This window comes from Lithobates pipiens, unplaced genomic scaffold (genome assembly GCF_037356315.1).
Source record: "Lithobates pipiens isolate NorthernLeopardFrog02 unplaced genomic scaffold, aLitPip1_a1.2 Scaffold_30, whole genome shotgun sequence".
Taxonomy (NCBI): domain Eukaryota; kingdom Metazoa; phylum Chordata; class Amphibia; order Anura; family Ranidae; genus Lithobates; species Lithobates pipiens.
Genome location: NW_027507791.1, coordinates 19,991,167 through 20,011,412, shown reverse-complemented (window position 1 = coordinate 20,011,412; position 20,246 = coordinate 19,991,167). Strand labels below are relative to the sequence as shown.

At 42.1% G+C, this 20,246-nt stretch overlaps 1 protein-coding gene across 2 annotated transcripts in view; it reads right to left on the bottom strand.

Annotated features, from left to right (window-relative positions):
- Positions 1–20,246, bottom strand: part of TTC8 (tetratricopeptide repeat domain 8) — an 86,549-nt gene that overhangs the window by 33,765 nt on the left and 32,538 nt on the right. For both annotated transcript variants that reach the window (XM_077463742.1, XM_077463743.1), the window contains 3 exons: positions 13,261–13,350; positions 752–796; positions 291–376 (listed from right to left, as the gene is read on the bottom strand). In XM_077463742.1, coding sequence (XP_077319868.1) covers positions 291–376; positions 752–796; positions 13,261–13,350 — 221 coding nt within the window. The remainder of the gene's footprint in view (positions 1–290; positions 377–751; positions 797–13,260; positions 13,351–20,246) is intronic.

The window sequence follows — 20,246 nt, the reverse complement described above, 5'->3', positions numbered from 1 at the left end:
CTGTGACCTGAATCCTACTATAAATCCTTATTAATAATAATAATAATAATAATAATAATAATAATAATAAAAAAAAAATAAAAAAGGGGGGAAGAGGAATAAAAATAATAATACAGAGGGCATTACTTGTTAGAGAACCTGAAACAAAAAAAAACGGTATTGTTGCTGGCAAATCAGTTTTTTCCTTTTTGCCTTCTTACTGCAGTAGGGGGATCCAAGAAAGAATCTGATTGGCTGTGAAGGACAGGTCTCTCACTTCAAACACTGCAAGACTGGGTCAGACATCTTACCTGTAATAACACTTGCCCAGCTGAACCTTCCACCACCAGTCCTTGAACTGGGCATGTTCTGTGGCCAGGGCAGCCAACTCTAGAGCCTAAAACACAAACATGTCCATTTTTATGTCTGGTCGGGAAAGGTTCCTTTACAGTGGAATTACAATTGAATGAAAAAGGGTCTTGCTATTGTAAAGTACTGAAAGATATTATAAATGTACCCCAAGTGTATATTGTACTGTCTATGGAGAAGTGACAGTGTAAACAAAAAGAAAAATGCAGGCTGTATAATTTACACATACAGATAATTTCTTATGAATATGTAAAGTATGTGACATATTGCATTATACATTATATTTCATCTCCTGAGACCCAGAGAACTAAATCTGCCAAATTCTACCAACCCCTAAAACAATCCTTTCATATTTAGATCTATTCAACAGAAGAAAGTTATTTATTGAAAATAGAATCCTTACATTTTTCACATCATTTTCATGGTGGAAGATGTATTCAAACAGTGTCTGAAAAAAACAAAACCGTAATATCGGTCAGTATTAGGTGATGTACATCTCTCTTATTACCAGTTGAACCTGGCTGTTAATTTTCACTCCAAACCACTGAACCCTGGCACCCCAAACCACTGAACCCTACAAGCCAAACCACTGAACCTTGGCACACCAAACCACCACTGAACGCTGGCATGCCAAACCACTGAACCCTGCACGCCAAACTGCATTCAGAGTTCAGTTTTTCGTAAGGCAGAGTTAAATTGGAGGGTCACCCTAAAATAAAAAAATGGCATTAATATTCTTAAAAAAAAAAAAAAATTATTGGAAAAAATTATATATATTTTTTAACTTACCAGAAACCCCTGTTGCTAAGCAATCTTCCCAATCTTCCTATTCCGTGGCACTCCCTCCTCTGTTGCCTTCTGGGACATGTGTGTGTCCTAGAAAACAACGGGGCCGTTCACAAAGCACCGCGCGACTCGTGCATGCGCAGTAGGAAACAGGCAGTGAAGCCGCAAAAGGCTCCACTGCCTGTTTCCCTTTGTTAAAATGGCGGCGTCAACATGGACGGATTGGCCTGGGGGGGGGGGCCACATTGCGGCCTCGCTGGACAGGTAAGTGTCCTTATTAAAAGTCAGCAGCTACAGTGTTTATAGCTGCTGACTTTAAAAAAAAAAAAAAAAAACACATTGCGTGCGGAGCACCCCTTTAATGTCCAACTGATGTGGTCATGAAAAAAAAATAAAAATGAACACTCATGTAGCTTGGCATGTAATTGCCATCGTCCCTTTCTTTTCCAATATTTGTATTCAGAAATTTTTTAACAAGTACAATATCGACATTTACCATCTTAGTACGAAGTAATGGTACAGGTGACAAATCGGTTATGAGTCGGTAACATCACAAATTACCTTGTATTTACGTGAGGTTTTGTGTATCCTTGTCCTCATTTTACGTTTCATTATCCCTTTATGTATGAAAAATTATTACCACTAAAATGGGATTTTTCAGGCAATTTAAATGAGAAAAAAAAAAATAAGTTTTTTAAATATTAAAAATAGTATATTTTCTTACCAATTGAACATGGTTTAAAAATGAATATTCAACATCTACACAAAATAGCACAAATAGTTAGAAACATGTAACTTCCCCCCCCCCTCTTTAAATTGCCTGAAAAACCCAATTTTAGAGGCAATAATCTTTCATTGATTTAGTCCATCTGTAAAGTTCAGAAAAAGGCATGGTGGTGGTGTCGGCTCAAACAGGTAAGTAAAAGAGCACCCCAGATTTCTGACAGATCACATAATTTTTCTGTCATTTTTAAAAGGGATAAGGCATAGAGAATGGTGGAGAGGCAGTTACGTTGTACTGGGTGTCCCCAGCTCACTTTCTACTTGGGGGTTGGGAGTTTCTTGCAGCGTGCCTACTGATGGTACCAACATCTGCAGCCTAGAGTCATGTCGTCTTCTCATGTTGGAGTTTCTACCCTACTTGGATTCCTCCTTGGACATTCGGTGTGGCTGGGTCCACTACCCTCTCAGCTGTTTTCACTAAAGTCATGCAGGACTTTGTCAGGGCTGAGCTCAGCCTTCCCTTCTCAGAGCTCAGCTGTCAGTTAATTGCCAGTGCTCATCATTCCACAGTGACTCACCTGGTGATCATATACTGCTCGTTAACAAGCCCTGCTGGCTATTTAACCACTTAACAACCGCCCATTGCCGATTAACGGCTTCAGGGCGGTTGTTTAACTCTGAGAGGCCGTTAATTAACGGCCTCCCAGAACTCTGCTCTCGCGCGCCCCCTGGGGCGCGCACACGAGAGCATCCGTGACCGCCGGACTGCATCACGGATCACGGTAAACGGTTACCACGTGATCGCTCCGTAAAATGAAGGAGTGATCACTTGTAAACAAACCGGCGTCATGTTATGACGCCTGTTCCTCCCTCCCCCTCTCTGTACCAATCGGTACAGCGGAGGGGGAAGAGATCGGTGTCAGCAGCACTGTGGGCTGCATCTGCAGTGCCCACATCGCTGCTCACCGAAATGTAACCCCTCAATTCCCTGCCATTACTCTGCAACACTCTGCAACACCCGCCAATACCCTGCAACACTCTGCAATGCTCTGCAACAGCCGCCAATACTCTGCAATGCTCTGCAACACCCGCCAATACTCTGCAATGCTCTGCAACACCCGGCAATACCCTGCAACACTCTTCAATGCTCTGCAACACCCGCCAATACCCTGCAATGCAATACTCTGCAACGCCATAGTCGGAGATACCCAGCCATAGTCGGAGATACCCAGCCATAGTCGGAGATACCCAGCCATAGTCGGAGATACCCTGCAATACCCAGCCATAGACATCCCCCCCCCCTCCCGCCGCCCTCCGGTGCTTCTACCGACTCGCCAATACGATCAAAGCCAGAATCTTTTTTTTTTTTTTTTTTTTTCAGACTTTCCAGCCTAGAGGTGAGATGCGGGGTCTTATTGACCCCATATCTCACTGTAAAGAGGACTGGTCATGCCATATTTCTATTACAAGGGATGTTTACATTCCTTGTAACAGGAATAAAAGTGATCAAAAAATTTATTTTTGGGGAAAAAAATGTCAAACTAAAATAAATAAAGTAAAATGAACAATAAAAAAAAAATTTTTTTTTAAAGCACCCCTGTCCCCATGTGCTCGCATGCAGAAGCGAACGCATACGTAAGTCCCGCCCACATATTAAAACTGTGTTCAAACCACACATGTGAGGTATCGCTGCGAACGTTAGAGCGAGAGCAATAATTCTAGCCCTAGACCTCCTCTGTAACTCAAAACATATAACCAGTAAAACAAATTTAAATCGTCGCCTATGGGGATTTTTAAGTAGCAACGTCTGGTGCCATTCCACGAGCATGTGCAATTTTGAAGAGTGACATGTTAGGTATCTATTTACTCAGCGTAACTTCATCTTTCACATTATGCAAAAATTGGACTAACTTTACTGTGTTTTTTTTTTTTTTTTTTTTTTTTAAGCACAAAACTGTTTTTTTTTTCCAAAAAAAAGCATTCGAAAAATTGCTGCGCAAATACCGTGCGAGATAAAAGATTGCAACGACCACCATTGTAATTCTCCAGGGTGTTTGCTAAAGAATTGAAATAGGCCGTCAGTACTTCAGGTGTGATCAATTTTCAGATATTGGCACCATAGCTTGTGGACTCTATAACTTTCACAAAGACCAATAATATCCACCAATTTGTACTTATTTTTACCAAAGATATATAGTAGTATAAATTTTGTCCAAAATTTATGAAGAAAAAATGACTAATCTGCTAAATGTTATAACAGAAACGAAGAAAAATTCATTTTTTTTTTACAGAATTTTCTGTATTTTTTCTTTTATAGCACAAAAAATAAAAAACCGAGCGGTGATTAAATACCACCAAAAGAAAGCTCCATTTGTGTGAAAAAAAGGACAAAAATTTCATATAGGTCCAGTGTTGCATGACTGAGTAATTGTCATTCAAAATGTGAGAGCACCGAAAGCTGAAAATTGGTCTGGTTATTAAGGGTGTTTAACCACTTTCAGACCGGACCAATTTGCTGGTCAAAGACCAGACCACTTTTTGCGATTCGGCACTGCGTCGCTTTAACTGACAATTGCACGGTCGTGCGACGTGGCTCCCAAACAAAATTGACGTCCTTTTTTTCCCACAAATAGAGCTTTCTTTTGGTGGTATTTGATCACCCCTGCGGTTTTTATATTTTGCGCTATAAACAAAAATAGAGCGACAATTTTGAAAAAAAACGCATTATTTTTTACTTTTTGTTATAATATATATCCCCCAAAAATATATAAAAAAACATTTTTTTCCCTCAGTTTAGGCCGATACGTATTCTTCTACATATTTTTGGTAAAAAAATAAATTAAAAAAAAACGCAATAAGCGATTGATTGGTTTGCGCAAAAGTTATAGCGTTTACAAAATAGGGATAGTTTTATAGCATTTTTATTAATAATTTTTTATTATTTTTTTTTACTAGTAATGGCGGCGATCAGCGATTTTTATTGTGACTGCGACATTGTGGGGGACCCATCGGACATTTTTGACACATTTTTGGGACCATTGTCATTTATACAGTAATCACTGCTATATAAATGCAGTGATTCCTGTGTAAATGACACTGGCAGTGAAGGGGTTAACCAGTGGGTGGCAGTGTAGGGGTTAAGTGTTCCTAGGGGTGTGTTACTAACTGTGGGGGGGTTGGGCTTTCATTTAGTGAACACTGATCTCTGCTCCAATCACATGGAGCAGAGATCAGCGTCACTAGTTGCTAGGCAGAATGAAGAAATGCTGTTTACAACGGCATTTCTTAATTTGGCCGCTCCGTGAGACGATCGCGGGGATGCCCGCGGCGATCGAGTCCGCGGGTCCCGCGACCGGACTCACGGGGGTCGCGACCAGCGCGGGAGGCGGCGCGCTCCCGATGGCAGGGCGGCAAATTTAAAGGGACGTACATGTACGCCCATTTGCCTGCCCGTGCCATTCTGTCGACGTACATCGTCGTGCGCTGGTCGGCAAGTGGTTAAGTGGCCAGTGGTCAAGTGGTTAAGCTGCCTGGATTAGATATCCTGTGCCTTTGTCAACATATCTAGGGACTCTCTGCTGGTTTCCTGTTGAAGACTTGCCTAGCTGACGTCCCTTCTGGTTCCTGATCCTGTCTGCTAGTCTAACTATGCCGATCTCTGGCTCCCCAATTTCCTGGCTATGTTTTGACGTTTACTATTTGTACCATTTTTACCACTATATTAAATCTGTCCGATTCATGGTTCCTGACACTTTATGACCCAAATTGCCAAGTATAGGGATGAGCTTCGTGTTCGAGTCGAACGTACGTTCGACTCGAACATTGGCCGTTCGGCCGTTCGGCAAATTCCGAACGTTTGGGCCGTTCGCTTTAAAATTCGAGTGGCGCGCGCGGACCACAATGCACTGCGGTGGCGCAGTGCATTGCTGGCTCATGATTGGCCAAGCATGCACTGTGACCCCGCATGCTTGGCCAATCGTAGCGCCAGCAGCGAGGAGAGCCATGATTGGCCACAGGCATCCTGCCTGTGGCCAATCATAGCTCAGGCTGTGTAGTGCACGCCCCACACTATATAAGGCCGCCTTTGAGGCGGCCTCGTGTAGTGTGTTAGCATCTGAAGCAGTGGGTGTTCTGTGTACCTTCAACACAGTACACACCGATCGTTTTTGGCTGATTTCCTATCTTGCTGCTGTGTAGTGGTTGTTGTCTGTGCCCTGACTGCAGTATACACCACTATATTCACATCACCTATATAGCTAGTGATCTAGCTTTAACCACTTAACAACTGCCCATTGCCGATTAACGGCTTCAGGGCGGTTGTTTAACTCTGAGAGGCCGTTAATTAACGGCCTCCCAGAATTCTGCTCTCGCGCGCCCCCTGGGGCGCGCACTCGAGAGCATCCGTGACCGCCGGGTCCACAGGACCCGGCGCATCACGGATCACGGTAAACGGCCGCTCGTCGCGGCCGTTTACCACGTGATCGCTCCGTCAAATGACGGAGTGATCACTTGTAAACAAACCGGCGTCATGTTATGACGCCGGTTCCTCCCTCCCCTCTCTGTACCGATCGGTACAGCGGAGGGGAAAGAGATCGGTGTCAGCAGCGATGTGGGCTGCATCTGCAGTGCCCACATCGCTGCTCACCGAATTTAACCCCTCAATTCCCTGCCAATACTCTGCAATACCAGTGCATACTCTGCAGTACCCCGCCATTACTCTGCAGTACCCCGCCATTACTCTGCAGTACCCCCCAATACTCTGCAGTACCCCGCCATTACTCTGCAGTACCCCGCCATTACTCTGCAGTACCCCGCCATTACTCTGCAGTACCCCGCCATTACTCTGCAGTACCCCGCCATTACTCTGCAGTAACCCCCATTACTCTGCAGTAACCCCCATTACTCTGCAGTACCCTGCCATTACTCTGGAGTACCCCCCAATAATCTGCAGTACCCTGCTATTACTCTGTAGTACCCCGCCAATACTCCAATACCCTGCCATAAATTGCCATACCCAGCCATACTCGGAGATACCCAGCCATACTCGGTGATACCCTGAAATACCCAGCCATAGACGCCCCCCACCCCTCACCGCCCTCCGGTGCTTCTACCAACTCGCCAGTACGATCAAAGCCAGAATCTTTTTTTTATTTTTTATTTCAGGCTTCCCAGCCTAGAGGTGAGATGTGGGGTCATATTGACCCCCAGATTTCACTGTAAAGAGGACCTGTCACCCCATATTCCTATTACAAGGGATGTTTACATTCCTTGTAATAGGAATAAAAGTTATCAAAAATATATTTTTGGGGAAAAAAATGTCAAACTAAAATAAATAAAGTAAAATGAACAATAAAAAAAAAAAAAAAAATTTTTTAAAGCGCCCATGTCCCCATGTGCTCGCATGCAGAAGCGAACGCATGCGTAAGCCCCGCCCACATATGAAAACGGTGTTCAAACCACACATGTGAGGTATCGCCGAGAACGTTAGAGCGAGAGCAATAATTCTAGTCCTAGACCTCCTCTGCAAATCAAAACATGTAACCAGTAAAAAAAAATGTAAGCGTCGCCTATGGGGATTTTTTAAGTAGCGACGTTTGGCGCCATTCCACGGGCATGTGCAATTTTGAAGAGTGACATGTTTGATATCTATTTACTCAGCATAACTTCATCTTTCACTTTATGCAAACATTGGGCTAACTTTACTGTTTTTTTTGTTTGTTTTTTAAGCACAAAACAGTTTTTTCCCCCCAAAAAACGCGTTTGAAAAATTGCTGTGCAAATACCGTGTGAGATAAAAATTTGCAACGACCACCATTGTATTCTCCAGGGTCTTTTGGTATGCATATGCTGTGTGTGTGAAATAACCTGATAATATGACAATTTTGTGGAAAAAAAAAAAAAAAAAGGAAATAGGCCGTCAGTACTTCAGGTGTGATCAATTTTCAGATATTGGCACCATAGCTTGTGGACTCTATAACTTTCACAAAGACCAAATAATATCCACCAATTTGTACTTATTTTTACCAAAGATATGTAGTAGTATGAATTTTGGCCAAAATTTATGAAGAAAAAATGACTAATCTGCTAAATTTTATAACAGAAACGAATAAAAATTCATTTTTTCGCAGAATTTTCGGTCTTTTTTCTTTTATAGCACAAAAAATAAAAAACTGAGAGGTGATTAAATACCACCAAAAGAAAGCTCTATTTGTGTGAAAAAAAGGACAAACATTTCCTATAGGTCCAGTGTTGCATGACTGAGTAATTGTCATTCAAAATGTGAGGGCACCGAAAGCTGAAAATTGGTCTGGTTATTAAGGGTGTTTAAGTGCCCAGTGGTCAAGTGGTTAATAATAGAGCTTGCAGTCAGTAGTGTTAGGAGATAGTGCGTGCTGTCTGCGTGCTCTGTACCCAGTACATACCGCTATAATATAGGGCAGGCCCCTACTTTCAAACATCCAACTTACAAACATCTCCTACTTGCAAACGCAAGGAGACAGCAGCAAGTGAGATGAAAAAAGATGGACGACTAAACAAATTATACAGGGGTGATAACCCTTCCCTATGTTTTCCAAAAAGCTTAAAAATCGTTTTTTTGACTGGAGCTACACTTTAAAAATGTACCGGTTGAAAATTACAAACAGATTCAACTTAACACAACAAACCTACACAGTCCCTGTCTTGTTTGCACCGCCTGTATACTGCTGTTCTGAGTATATAGGGCCTGGGGGCCACACGCATTTCCTTTTTTTAATATGGGTACGGGGTTCCCCTTAATATGCGTACAAGACCCAAATAGGCTGGTAATGGGCAGGGAGGGCTACCCATGCCATTTTTCTCAATGATTTTCAACCATATTGCAGGAACCAGATATAACATTAAAACCGCAAGCAGTTTTAAATGGTGTTATTTCCGTTTAATGTCATTTTGTGCAGGGACTGTTCCAAACACGGGAAACACGTGGCACTTCACAGGCATACTATAGACACCCCCCAGGCACCATATTTAAAGGAATATTTCACCTTTTTTTTTCACTTTAATCGTCATTAAAATCAGTGCTCCCGCCAAAACGGCAGTTTTTAAAACTTTTTTTTGCAGTGACCCATGTCCCCTGAGGCAGGAGGCAGGTCCCCAAACCCTTTTTAGGACACTATCTTGCATATTAGCCGTTAAAATTAGCACTTTTCATTTCGAACGTTCGAGTCCCATAGACTTCAATGGGGTTCTAACGTTCGTTTCGAACGCGGGGGTCGTTCGCAAGTTCTGGTGCGAACCGAACCGGGGGGTGTTCGGCTCATCCCTAGCCAAGTAATTTGCGGACTCTGTTTGAAGAGGACACAAACATGCTCCCAAGCCCTTTCCAGTAGATTCTGTATACAGTTTACCTGTACCCTTTGTGGCTTCTGAAGCCACAGTGTGATTTTGGGTTGCTAAAATCCTTATCAGATATGCTTAACCTCAAGAAGTTAGTCTACCGCGGTTACTCCTAAGTTAAAGTGACACAAAAGGTTAATTTATTTATTTAAATAACAAACATGTCATACTTACCTCCACTGTGCAGCTCGTTTTGCAGAGTGGCCTCCAACCTGCTCTTCTTGGGCCTTTCTCTCGGCTCCTCCCCACATCAGATAACCCCCCTGGGAGAAGCACTCTGCCGGGGGGTTACCTTGTGGGCATGCTCCCAAGTCCAGCATTCGGCGAGGACTCCGCCCTGCCCCCAGTGGGCACGTCATTGGATTTGATTGACAGCAGCAGGAGCCAATTGCTGCACTGCTATCAATCTATCCAATCAACAGCCAGGAAACTCCTAGCAGAAAAACGACGCATCCCTGTGGGACAAGTTCAAGGGTTCAGGTAAGTAAAATGGGGGGGGGGGGGGGCTGGGGGCCGGTCACTGACAGGTGTTTTTTTTAATTTAATGCATAGGATGCAATAAGGTGAAAAAACACGGACCTTTACAACCCCTTCTAAGGAGACACCGGCCAGATCTTATTGATAAAGTGCACACTACAACTAAAGCTAGGGGGATCAGCTTGTTGCTTCTACAAGTGCCGTTTGCATACCTTTGGTTGCGTGGGGTCCCAAAGGCCACAAAAGACTTTTCTGTTTGCACCCACTTTTCCAGCTTTTTTTTTCTACCAAGAAGAATAAAGCACCCTGATGGGCTGTCCAAAAGTGGGGAAAGTCGAGGAGCACCCGGTACAAAAGTTCATAACAATTAAAGAGTTTTGGTTAAAAAATTTTCATGTTTACAGAGCTGACAGCTCAGATCAAGCCTAATTTACAGCCATCCTAATCGCATTTCAATGTTAGTTCAATCGTATCTTGATTGCTCACATAGATACTGCTGGCTAGTCTCTCTCCAAGTCCAGCTAATAGCTTCTCTACAGAGATTCACAATCACATGTATACAGCGCTCCTGCTACTGCTCCCATTGCAGAAAAAGCGATTCAGAAGCGACTCAACACGGGTGTTTTTAAACACCTTCTTCAGGGTTCTTCTTCCAATAAATATTTTGAAAGTAAAAAAAACAAAAAAACAAACCTGACAGGGGCTCTAATCCCACCATAGGCGTGCGCAAGGAGTCTGCCAAGTGTGCCTTGGCACACCCTAATCCTGGGGTTGGCAACCTGTCAATGGTAAGAAGGTGACAGGTAAAATCGCAATCCGACCCTCAGAACCTGGACAGGGGAAGTGCAGGTGTGGAATTTAGTGGATCCGATCTGTATTTTCCTCCTGCAGCAGCTGAAAGTAGGCTTCTCCTCCTCTCCCTTTTGTCAACATTCAGCTGCCACAGGAGGAAAATATAGGGGATCAGTACTAATATATGACACCTCCACCACTCCTCCTTTCCCTGTTCCTTTTTCTTCTGTTGCCCGGGTCCCCCATGTGCTCCCTTGCTCCCCCTTCCTCCCATTGTTTCAGTATGGAGAGCAGGGAAGAGGCTGGTAAATATGTTAAACGCAAATGTGTTGGAGCTTTGGGGAGCATACCCTAATGCAATAGTCTGCGTATTGAACCATCACAAGAACAGCGCATCAGAGAGACTCATAGTCTGATGTGAAGAGCATAGAAACAATTTATTAAAATGAAAAAGAAAAAAACTCGATAAAAGACGTCTGATCCTCCAGGGATCTTAAAACCTTTACATCAGTCAATCACGACAATAAAACAACAGTTGCTTGATGATAAATTAACCCTGGAATCTTCTACTCGTAACTTTGAGATGTTGGTAAAAACAGGGCTGTGTTGCTAGTGTAGTCTATTGTACACGTAGATTGAATGATTGTGGGTGATTATCTCCCAGAGGCAGGGGGAACCAGTGAAGTTCGTATATAGGTGTAAATAAATGATTGGAACAGAGTTCCCAAAAGACACTCACTTTTGTTAATGGCTGGACTGTAGGGCTGGGGCGCCGTCACACTGAGCTGGAGGAGTGGAAGAAAAAGGGTCAATCCTGCTCCCTGTGCTCCGGGACGGAGGTGCAGTAAGCGCGTCCACCTTGTGTGTTGGAGAGGCTTGGAGCGCAGCGCTTCGCTTGCCCGAACGGTTGCGGGTCACTATTGGTCACGTGGAAGGCTCCGTAGCGAGGGGGGTTGTCATGCCGACCGGCCTGCTAACATGTTTCGCGCGCATGCGCTTTATCAAAGCTGAGGCGGCGTGTGGTACACATAGGGATATATAGCATCGGGTTGTATGGAGGGGCGGGGAGTACCGGAGTGCACTAAATTAACCCCTCATGTGTCAAAACGTATGTTTTGCTTGAGACTTGTGGAACAATGATATCTATTGGTGTGTAGACTTAAGGGACACCGATAACAATGGATTCGGATTCGATTGAGATATTGAGTGGGTGAAAAGGGATATGAAAATCTAAGGAGAAGTGTGGGGTGGGGAAAAAGAGAGAAAATTATGTGAAAAAAAGGGGGAAGGGGGGGGGGGGAAGGAGGTGGGGAATGTATAGGAAAGATGTATATTGGATATAGCGACATATCTTTGGTAAAAAATTGTAAATATATGGAACGTAAAAAATGTAAAAAATGTGAAAATAAAAAGAAAGATGAATAAAAAAATAAAAAAATGAATAAAAAAAATGAATAAAAAAATGAATAAAAATGAATAAACATCTCAAAGTTACGAGTAGAAGATTCCAGGGTTAATTTATCATCAAGCAACTGTTGTTTTATTGTCGTGATTGACTGATGTAAAGGTTTTAAGATCCCTGGAGGATCAGACGTCTTTTATCGAGTTTTTTTCTTTTTCATTTTAATAAATTGTTTCTATGCTCTTCACATCAGACTATGAGTCTCTCTGATGCGCTGTTCTTGTGATGGTTCAATTTCTGCTTTCTTCCACCATGTCCAAAGTGGTCTAGCAGCTGCACATTGAGACTAATTATAGGCCCTCTATGAGACAACAATTAACCTAATATTTGGATAAAGTGTTCTCTACAAAAGGTTTCTTCCATTTGTGCGCCAAGAACTTTTGTTTTTAATATTAATAGTCTGCGTATACCTATGCTCTCCTAAAGAAAAAGTTTTGCTTTTAGGGAGGAAGAAGAAACCTTCAAGGCATACCTGCTCTCAACTTACTCCAATGCTTTATACGTTATGTCCCAAGTTTGGAGCTCAGGCTAGTCTCGTTTAGCAAACACATTTTGCAGCGTGTTCCTGTTGCTCTGTGGCGTTGCATTTGCCAAGAAAAAAAAAAAAAAAATGTAACAAAGGTTTTGTTTTTTTAATGCAAATTGCTGAAACAGCTTAGACTTTGTTTTGCTAGGAATTATTTTTTTTTGTATTGTATTGTTCTGTGGACTGCCCATATGCACCTTACGTTTTGCTAGTTGCGAATTGATCTGAGCGGATCCCATTTTTACTTTGAAAGTAGAACTCCAACCCAGCGGGACTCTTATACCCAGACTGCCGATATCAGAGATTAGCTACTCCCTAGTGAACAATACAAAAAAAAAAAATTCTAGATGGATCTCTCCAAGACGCCGCTGACTTTGAATAAACTACGCAGTAGAAAGTACAGACGACTGAAGTATTAGAATGAAACTCTAGGAAGCCGCTAGCGATCTGATGTAGGACTTGAAGGATGCTATATGAAAAATCAAAAAGCATTTATAGCATTCCTCAATGAGGCCTCCAGACTGCCTGTTTAATATTAATAACGAGAAAAAGAATAAAAAAAAAAAAAGATTTCTTTTTTTAGAGCTCTCTAGCTATGAGTAAGTTAGAAGAGGCTGATAGAGAATAACAGTCAAGTCTCCTACCAAACACTCGGTTTCATTTATGTTTTTGAGAATTTCATAGAGCGACAACTTCTACTTCACATAATTTAATTTGGTTTAAATAAAATGTAACATTGGTAGATTTCAAATGAGCTTTTCTGCAGACTAACCTTGGCCAAGTTGGGACTTCGTGCATATTTAGACAAATTTAATCTCGACAGATTGATAAAAGGTCCATCTGGATTTGTCAGCATTGACGCCTAATGAAGAAACAAAACATAGAAAAATGATATTAAAAGCGGGTCTTATGTCATTTTTTCATCTTTCCATCTATTAAATCTTCTGCCCTTGTTGTTTTAACTTTAGATAGTAAAACACTTTTTTTGTGCCAGTAAGGCCCCTTTCACACTGGGGCGGTGCGGGCACCAGCGGTAAAACTGTGCTATTTTTAGCGCCACTTTAACGTAGTTTTAGCGATGGTATTCGGCCGCTAGCGGGGGCGGTTTTACCCCCCTGCTAGCAGGCAAGAAAGGGTTAAAACCACCGCAAAGCGCTGCGGTAAAGGACTGGTATATACAAACTGCTCCTTCACCGCTCCAAAGATGCTGCTAGCAGGACTTTTTTTTTACCGTCCTGCCAGTGCACCGCTCCAGTGTGAAAGCCCAGGGGGGTTTCACACCGGAGTGTGAGGAGCGGCTCTTTCAGTGCGCTTTGCAGGTGCTATTTTTCGTGCTGTAGCACCTGTAAAGCGCCCCGGTGTGAAAGGGGTCTAAATACCTTATACAGCCCACTTCCCGTTTCTTGTCTGGTCATTAGCCTAGGTTTACGACATCATGCAGAGATCTCTCTCTCACTCTGGTGAGAATTTTCCAGGAGGGGGGGGTGAGTCATAAGAGGGCAAATGAGAGCCTTCTGTGTGTCTGTGAAAATCCAGGAAGTGAACAGGCAGCAGCTTCAGCTGCCCACAGTTAAAATGGCTGCAGCCAGACTCAGTGGAGGGAGATTTCTGCTGCATATTTGGCAAGAATCACAGTATATATAAAATAATATGCAACGTGGTTGGAGGGAAGCTTCAGAATGGCAAAGATGTTTTTATTACAAATTATGTGAGCAGACTGCAGTTCTTCTTTAACCGCTTCAGCCCTGGAAGATTTTACCCCTTTCCTAACCAGAGCACTTTTTGCAATTCGGCACTCTGTCACTTTAACTGACAATTGCGCAGTCACGCGACGTTGTACCCAAACAAAATTGACAACCTTTTTTCCCACAAATAGAGCTTTCTTTTGGTGGTATTTGCTCAAATCTGCAGGTTTTCTTTTTTGCGCTATAGTAAAAAAAAAAAAGCATACTTGATGTGATTGTAGCCATATTAGCGCAATTGTGACAGAGAAAATTGAGTACTGTCTGTGATTTTTTTTATTTTTATTTGCACCAACATACAATTTTTCAGGACAAGCTTTCGGGGTATGTCCCCTTCTTGAAGGTCCAAGCAGTACTCACTTTTTGTTATAATAAATATCCCCCAAGAATATATAAAAAAAAAAAATAAAAAAAAAAAAAATGGATGATGGATGGATGGGGGATTCTTCCCACGGACCACAAATCTAAGAACCCTACAAACCATCACACTAATGTACAGTGAGATGTACATACAATAGAAGTTCCCTGAGGCATGAAAGTTATTTTAAGGGTTCCTCCATGTTAACCACTTGCCACCCGCCAATAGTCAAAGGACGGCTGCAAAGTGGTTTCAAAATCCTGACCGGAAGCGGCGATCGTTGTTGCAGGGTGTCAGTCCGACGGAGACTCTTTGCCACGTGATCAGCTGTGATTGGCTGATCACAGTGTAAATAGGAAGAGCCGGTGATCGGCTTTTCCTCACTCGCGTCTGTCAGACGCGAGTAGAGGAGAGCCGATCGGCTGCTCCTCTGACCGGGGGGGGGTCTGTGCTGATCGATTATCAGCGCAGCCCCCCCCCCCCCCGAGGATGCCCACACTGGACCACCAGGGATGCCACCAGACCACCAGGGATTCCCAGCACCAGGTATGCCACCCTAGACCACCAGGGATGCCAATCAGTGCCCACAATGGGCATCACTGATTGGCATCCATCAGTACAAAACAATGCAATACAATGTCGCTCATCAGTGCCCATCCGTGCCACCTATCAGTGCCCATCCATGCCCATCTGTGCCGCCTATCCATGCCAATCCGTGCCAATTTGTGCCACCTATCAGTGCCTATCAGTGCCACATATCAGTGCCTATCAATGCCACCTCATCAGTGCCACTTCATTGTGCCACCTCATCAGTGCCACTTCATTGGTGCCACCTCATCAGTGCCGGAGAAAACGTACTTATTTACAAAGTTTGGAAACTGAAACAAAACAAAACATTTTTTTCAAAATTTTCTGTCTTTTTTTATTTGTTTAGCAAAAAATAAAAACCGTAGAGGCGATCAAATACCACCAAAAGAAAGCTCTATTTGTGGGGAAAAAAAATTATAAAAATTAATTTGGGTACAGTGTAGCATGACTGCGCAATTGTCATTCAAAGTGCGACATCGCTGAAAGCTCAAAATTGGTCTGGGCAGGAAGGTGTATAAGTGCCCGGTATTGAAGTGGTTAAAAAGGGGTAAAGCAATATATAAAAAAATAAATAAATAAATAAAAACCCACCATAGAATCTATGTACAGTATATGTTGCATTTTATAATCCTTGACATTTGGTGCCCGCTTTAAATTTTGTTGCCCTTTCAACTGGTGATCCAGCCACTAACACACTTTCTGTCTTAGGCTGCATTTACACCTGAGCGTAGCGTCTTCGAATGCTTTTTCTTCACGCAGTTTTGCGCATGTTTTTGGGCTTTGCCATTTTATTTTTTTTTTTTTTAATAATCCAATACAGAAAATTATCATCTGTTGCATCATTTGTTGCTAAGTATTTCAGCTTTTTGAACTTTTCCATTAGCCTTCATTTCTTCTTTTATTATTAGTATTTATGTATTATAATGTTTTTTTCATTAGGGTAAGGGCTTGGAGTTCAGTTTAGGATTAGAAGTTATTATTATTTTAATTTGTTTTTTGAATTTAATATTATAACAGAAAAAAAAAAAAAAAAAAAAAAAAAAAAAAAAAATCAATAAATGAATACTAAGTAACAATAAATAAATATCTCTGAACTTTAACCCTTAAAAAAATAAAAATATTAAATAACTAAACACCCTAACCGAAAATAAATTAATAATAATAATAATAATTAAAGGGGTTGTAAAGGTAAATGTTTTTTCACCTTAATGCATTCTATGCATTAAGGTGAAAAAACATCTGACAGTGCCGGCGCCCCCAGTCCCCCCATTTTACTTACCTCACCCCTCAAAAATCCCGCCCTCGTCCCCCGACGTCCTTTCCACCGTTCAGCCTGGCCGCTGATTGGCTAGAGTGGATGGATGGAAAGCAGTGCAGCCATTGGCTCGCGCTGCTGTCAATCACATCCACTGACGCGGAGCGCCGGGGGCGGGGCCGTGTGATACAGTGAGCGGCTATAGCCGCCGGCTGTATCACGGGAGCGCGCTCGCAGGTGCTTCTCACCATGCGAGGGAGCTCGCATGAACGTGAGAAGCACCTGCGGGAAGAAGCAGAGACAGTCGCCGAGGGACCCCAGAAGAGCAGGTTCGGGGCCACTCTGTGCAAAACGAGCTGCACAGTGGAGGGAAGTATAACATGTTTGTTATTTAAAAAAAAAAAAAAAAAAAAAAAAAAAAATCACTTTACAATCCCTTTAAGGTTAGAGGTTTATTATTAATTTTATTACACATTATTAATTTATTTTACTTATGATGATTTTTAGTTGTGCATGTTATTTAAAAAAAAAAAAAAAAAGGATTCATATATTACTATTTTTTTACAGAAAATTGTGCAAAGACGCGTGAATACGCACAAAAATGTGCGAATGGCGTGCTTCTATTAATTTCTATGAGAATAGAAATGTGCCAAAAATGCCCAAAACTGCGCAAAAAAATAAATAAATAAAAAAAAAAAGCTCCAGGACTTGTTTGATTGTTTGAGCTTCAGGAGTTTGCCTTCAGGTGACATGAAGTGGGGAATTGAACCATCTTCATAGAGAATAATCGATTTTTTTTCTCCTCCAGTGTTTTTAAGCTTCAAGCTACAAAACGCTCAGGTTTTAATGAGACCCAAGGGTGTATCCACTCTGGATCAATCTGGGGGGAGTGTAATGTTAGTCAAGTCCACCTACATTTGCTAGTGCATTTAACAAGTCCAGCTTTAAGCAGTTACAGCAAAAAGGTTTTTTTTTTTGTATTGGACAAATGTTTTACTTAAATAAATAAATAAAAGCTGACCACTGTAAGCACCCCTGCCATTGGTAGATTGTGTGTCCCAACCTTCTAGCTGCCACTTTTGCTAGGCAGCTTGGTCTGTTAAAGCAAGATGAAAATCATCAGACTTAAACCACATGGGGCGAATGTCGGGAGAAAAATTGGCCGGTTCAATAAAAACTGGCTGACAGACAATCGGCCCGTGTGTATGTTAGCCATTTGGCTGGCTTCTGTCGGACCAGCATGCTGGAAAACCAGCAGCCAATCGGCTCCCGTTCTGAGTGTTCTGGTTCTGCATTACATGCAGAGTGCAGAGTTCAGGGGGGTTACACACAGAGTGCAGAGCTGTCACTTGTAAACACAGAAACCAGACTTCTGTGTTTACAAGTGATTGTGCTGAGCAGAGCAGCGCAGCGCCCCCCCCCCCCCCCAAGGGTCTGAGCCAGAGGTGGTGGAACTGAGTTCCACCAAGTTCCCCATGAAAAAAAGCCCTGGTTCTGGCAGAAGGGGCACCCCCCTGCCAGAACACAATAGCTCAGTGGGGGAGATCATTGTACTAAAGAAATATTTAAAAAAGGGGAGAGGGAGCTCTCACATTGCCACATCCATGAATTAGAGAGGAAACAAAAAGGGGTACTCAAAAAGTAACCATGGATCGGACTTTAAAGGCATCGAAACAATGGAGAAGTAGAAGAAAATGGTACTATTGAAAAACAAATTTATATAATATATACAGTGTTCACAAGCGTTAAAATTATACAGTTTGTACAGTGAGCCCTTGTGCGTCTACACGTTTCACCATTGGGCTTCTTCAGGACGCGATTAAGGTTCAAAGCGATGACAAAAATAGAGAACTAGTCTCACTGTCTGGAGTGAAATATATTTAAAATTACAAATCTAATAGACAAACGTTATGAGAACATTCCAAATATTTGTACATGAGGCTCAACCGACTAACAGGGTATGTGTAGGTTCTCTGCTGTGTCCCCTGTACTTGGGTGGTTCCTCAGGATTGACTGGTATATGCTTTTTAATGTAATGCTCGTTATGTCTATTAGATTTGTAATTTAAATATATTTCATTCCAGACAGTGAGACTAGTTCTCTCTTTTTGTCATCGCTTTGAACCTTGATCGTGTCCAGAAGAAGCCCAACGGTGAAACATGTAGACGCACAAGGGCTCACTGTACAAACTGAATCATTTTATATGATTTTTAAAGCTTGTGAACACTATATATTATATAAAATTTGTTTTTCAATAAATAGCATAATTTTTCTTTCTACTTCTCCATTGTTGGATCCATGGTTACTTTTTGAGTACCCCTTTTTGTTTCCTCTCTAATTCACGGATGTGGCAATGTGAGTGCTCCCTCTTCCCTAGAAGTGTGTAGTAATTGCTATACTGCTCACCAACTCTGAAAGTGCACTAGATTGTATGCAAGATTCGTATCTGCCTATGTGTGTGGTCAGCTAGCTGGATTGGAGTCTCCCTCTAGTGGCGCCCAAAGGTAGTGCGGGCTGTGAAAGTACCACAGCCAGTCTTACATGCTCAGTATAAGTTCCCCCTTATTCCCTTAGTTCCTCATATACCCCAGTCACGGAACGCACGTCACAGTTAGCTAGTTGCCATGGGTGTGCGTAACCATGACAAGGAGCACCATCAAGATTGGCCTCAACTTCAGATCCACATTGCCTACTGATCTGTAATGTGTAATTAGCAATAAAGGTCGCATAGGAAAAGCAAAGGAGGAAAGAGGGTAGCATTTGGCTTAACCACTTGTCGACCGAATACAGCGACAAAGTGGCTCTCCTGGGTAGGGGACACGCCACTTCTGCTGTGATTGGTCATAGCAGAAGTTGATCAGCGGGTGTCCCGGCAAATCAATGTCCGCCGCCACCCCCTGATCGGCGAGGAGGAACACAGAACAGAGTTCTGCATTAGGGGAAAAGTGCAGAGCTCTGTCCTGTCAACAGAGATGTGCTGGATTTTTTTTTTCCTCCTGCAAAGCAGGGAATAAACTCTAGCACATCCCTTAGTAAAACACAAACACTGGCTAGTCACAGAGTTAACCTTTGATCACCCTAGATATTTAAATCGCTGTACTGGTGTCACTGGTTCCCACAAAGTGTCAGTGTCCAATTGTCCACCGTAATATAGCAGTCTCGCTATAAGTGTATATATATATATATATATATATATATATATATATATATATATATATATATATATATATATATATATATATATATATATATTTATTTTACACATACACACACACGCACATATATACACACACACACACACCATAGTTTGTAGACGCTATAACTTTTGCACAAACCAATCAATATACGCTTACTGGGATTTTTTTGTTACCAAAAATATGTAGCAGAATACATATTAGTCTAAAAACTTTGTTTTATTTATAGTAGAAAGTAAAAATTATAGTTTTCTCTTCAAAATTGTTGGTCTTTTTTTGTTTATAGTGCAAAAAAAAACAAAAAAACAAAAAACAAAAAACACACAAGAGGTGATCAAATACCACCAAAAGAATTTATTTGGGTACAGTGCCGCATGACCGTGCAATTGTCAGTTCATGCAACACAGTGCTGTATTGCAAAAAAATGGCCTGGTCATGAAAGGGGTAAAGCCTCGTCCACATGGTTCAATTTTCGGAAGGGGATTGTCTTTTGACAGACTGTTGTCCGAAATTCGCTTTTTGTGTTTCAATTTTCCAACAACAAATGTTGGATGACAGGCTAGTAAATTTTTGTCAAACGACAGCTCCACGTCATATTATTGGATGGTCAGTACACAAATC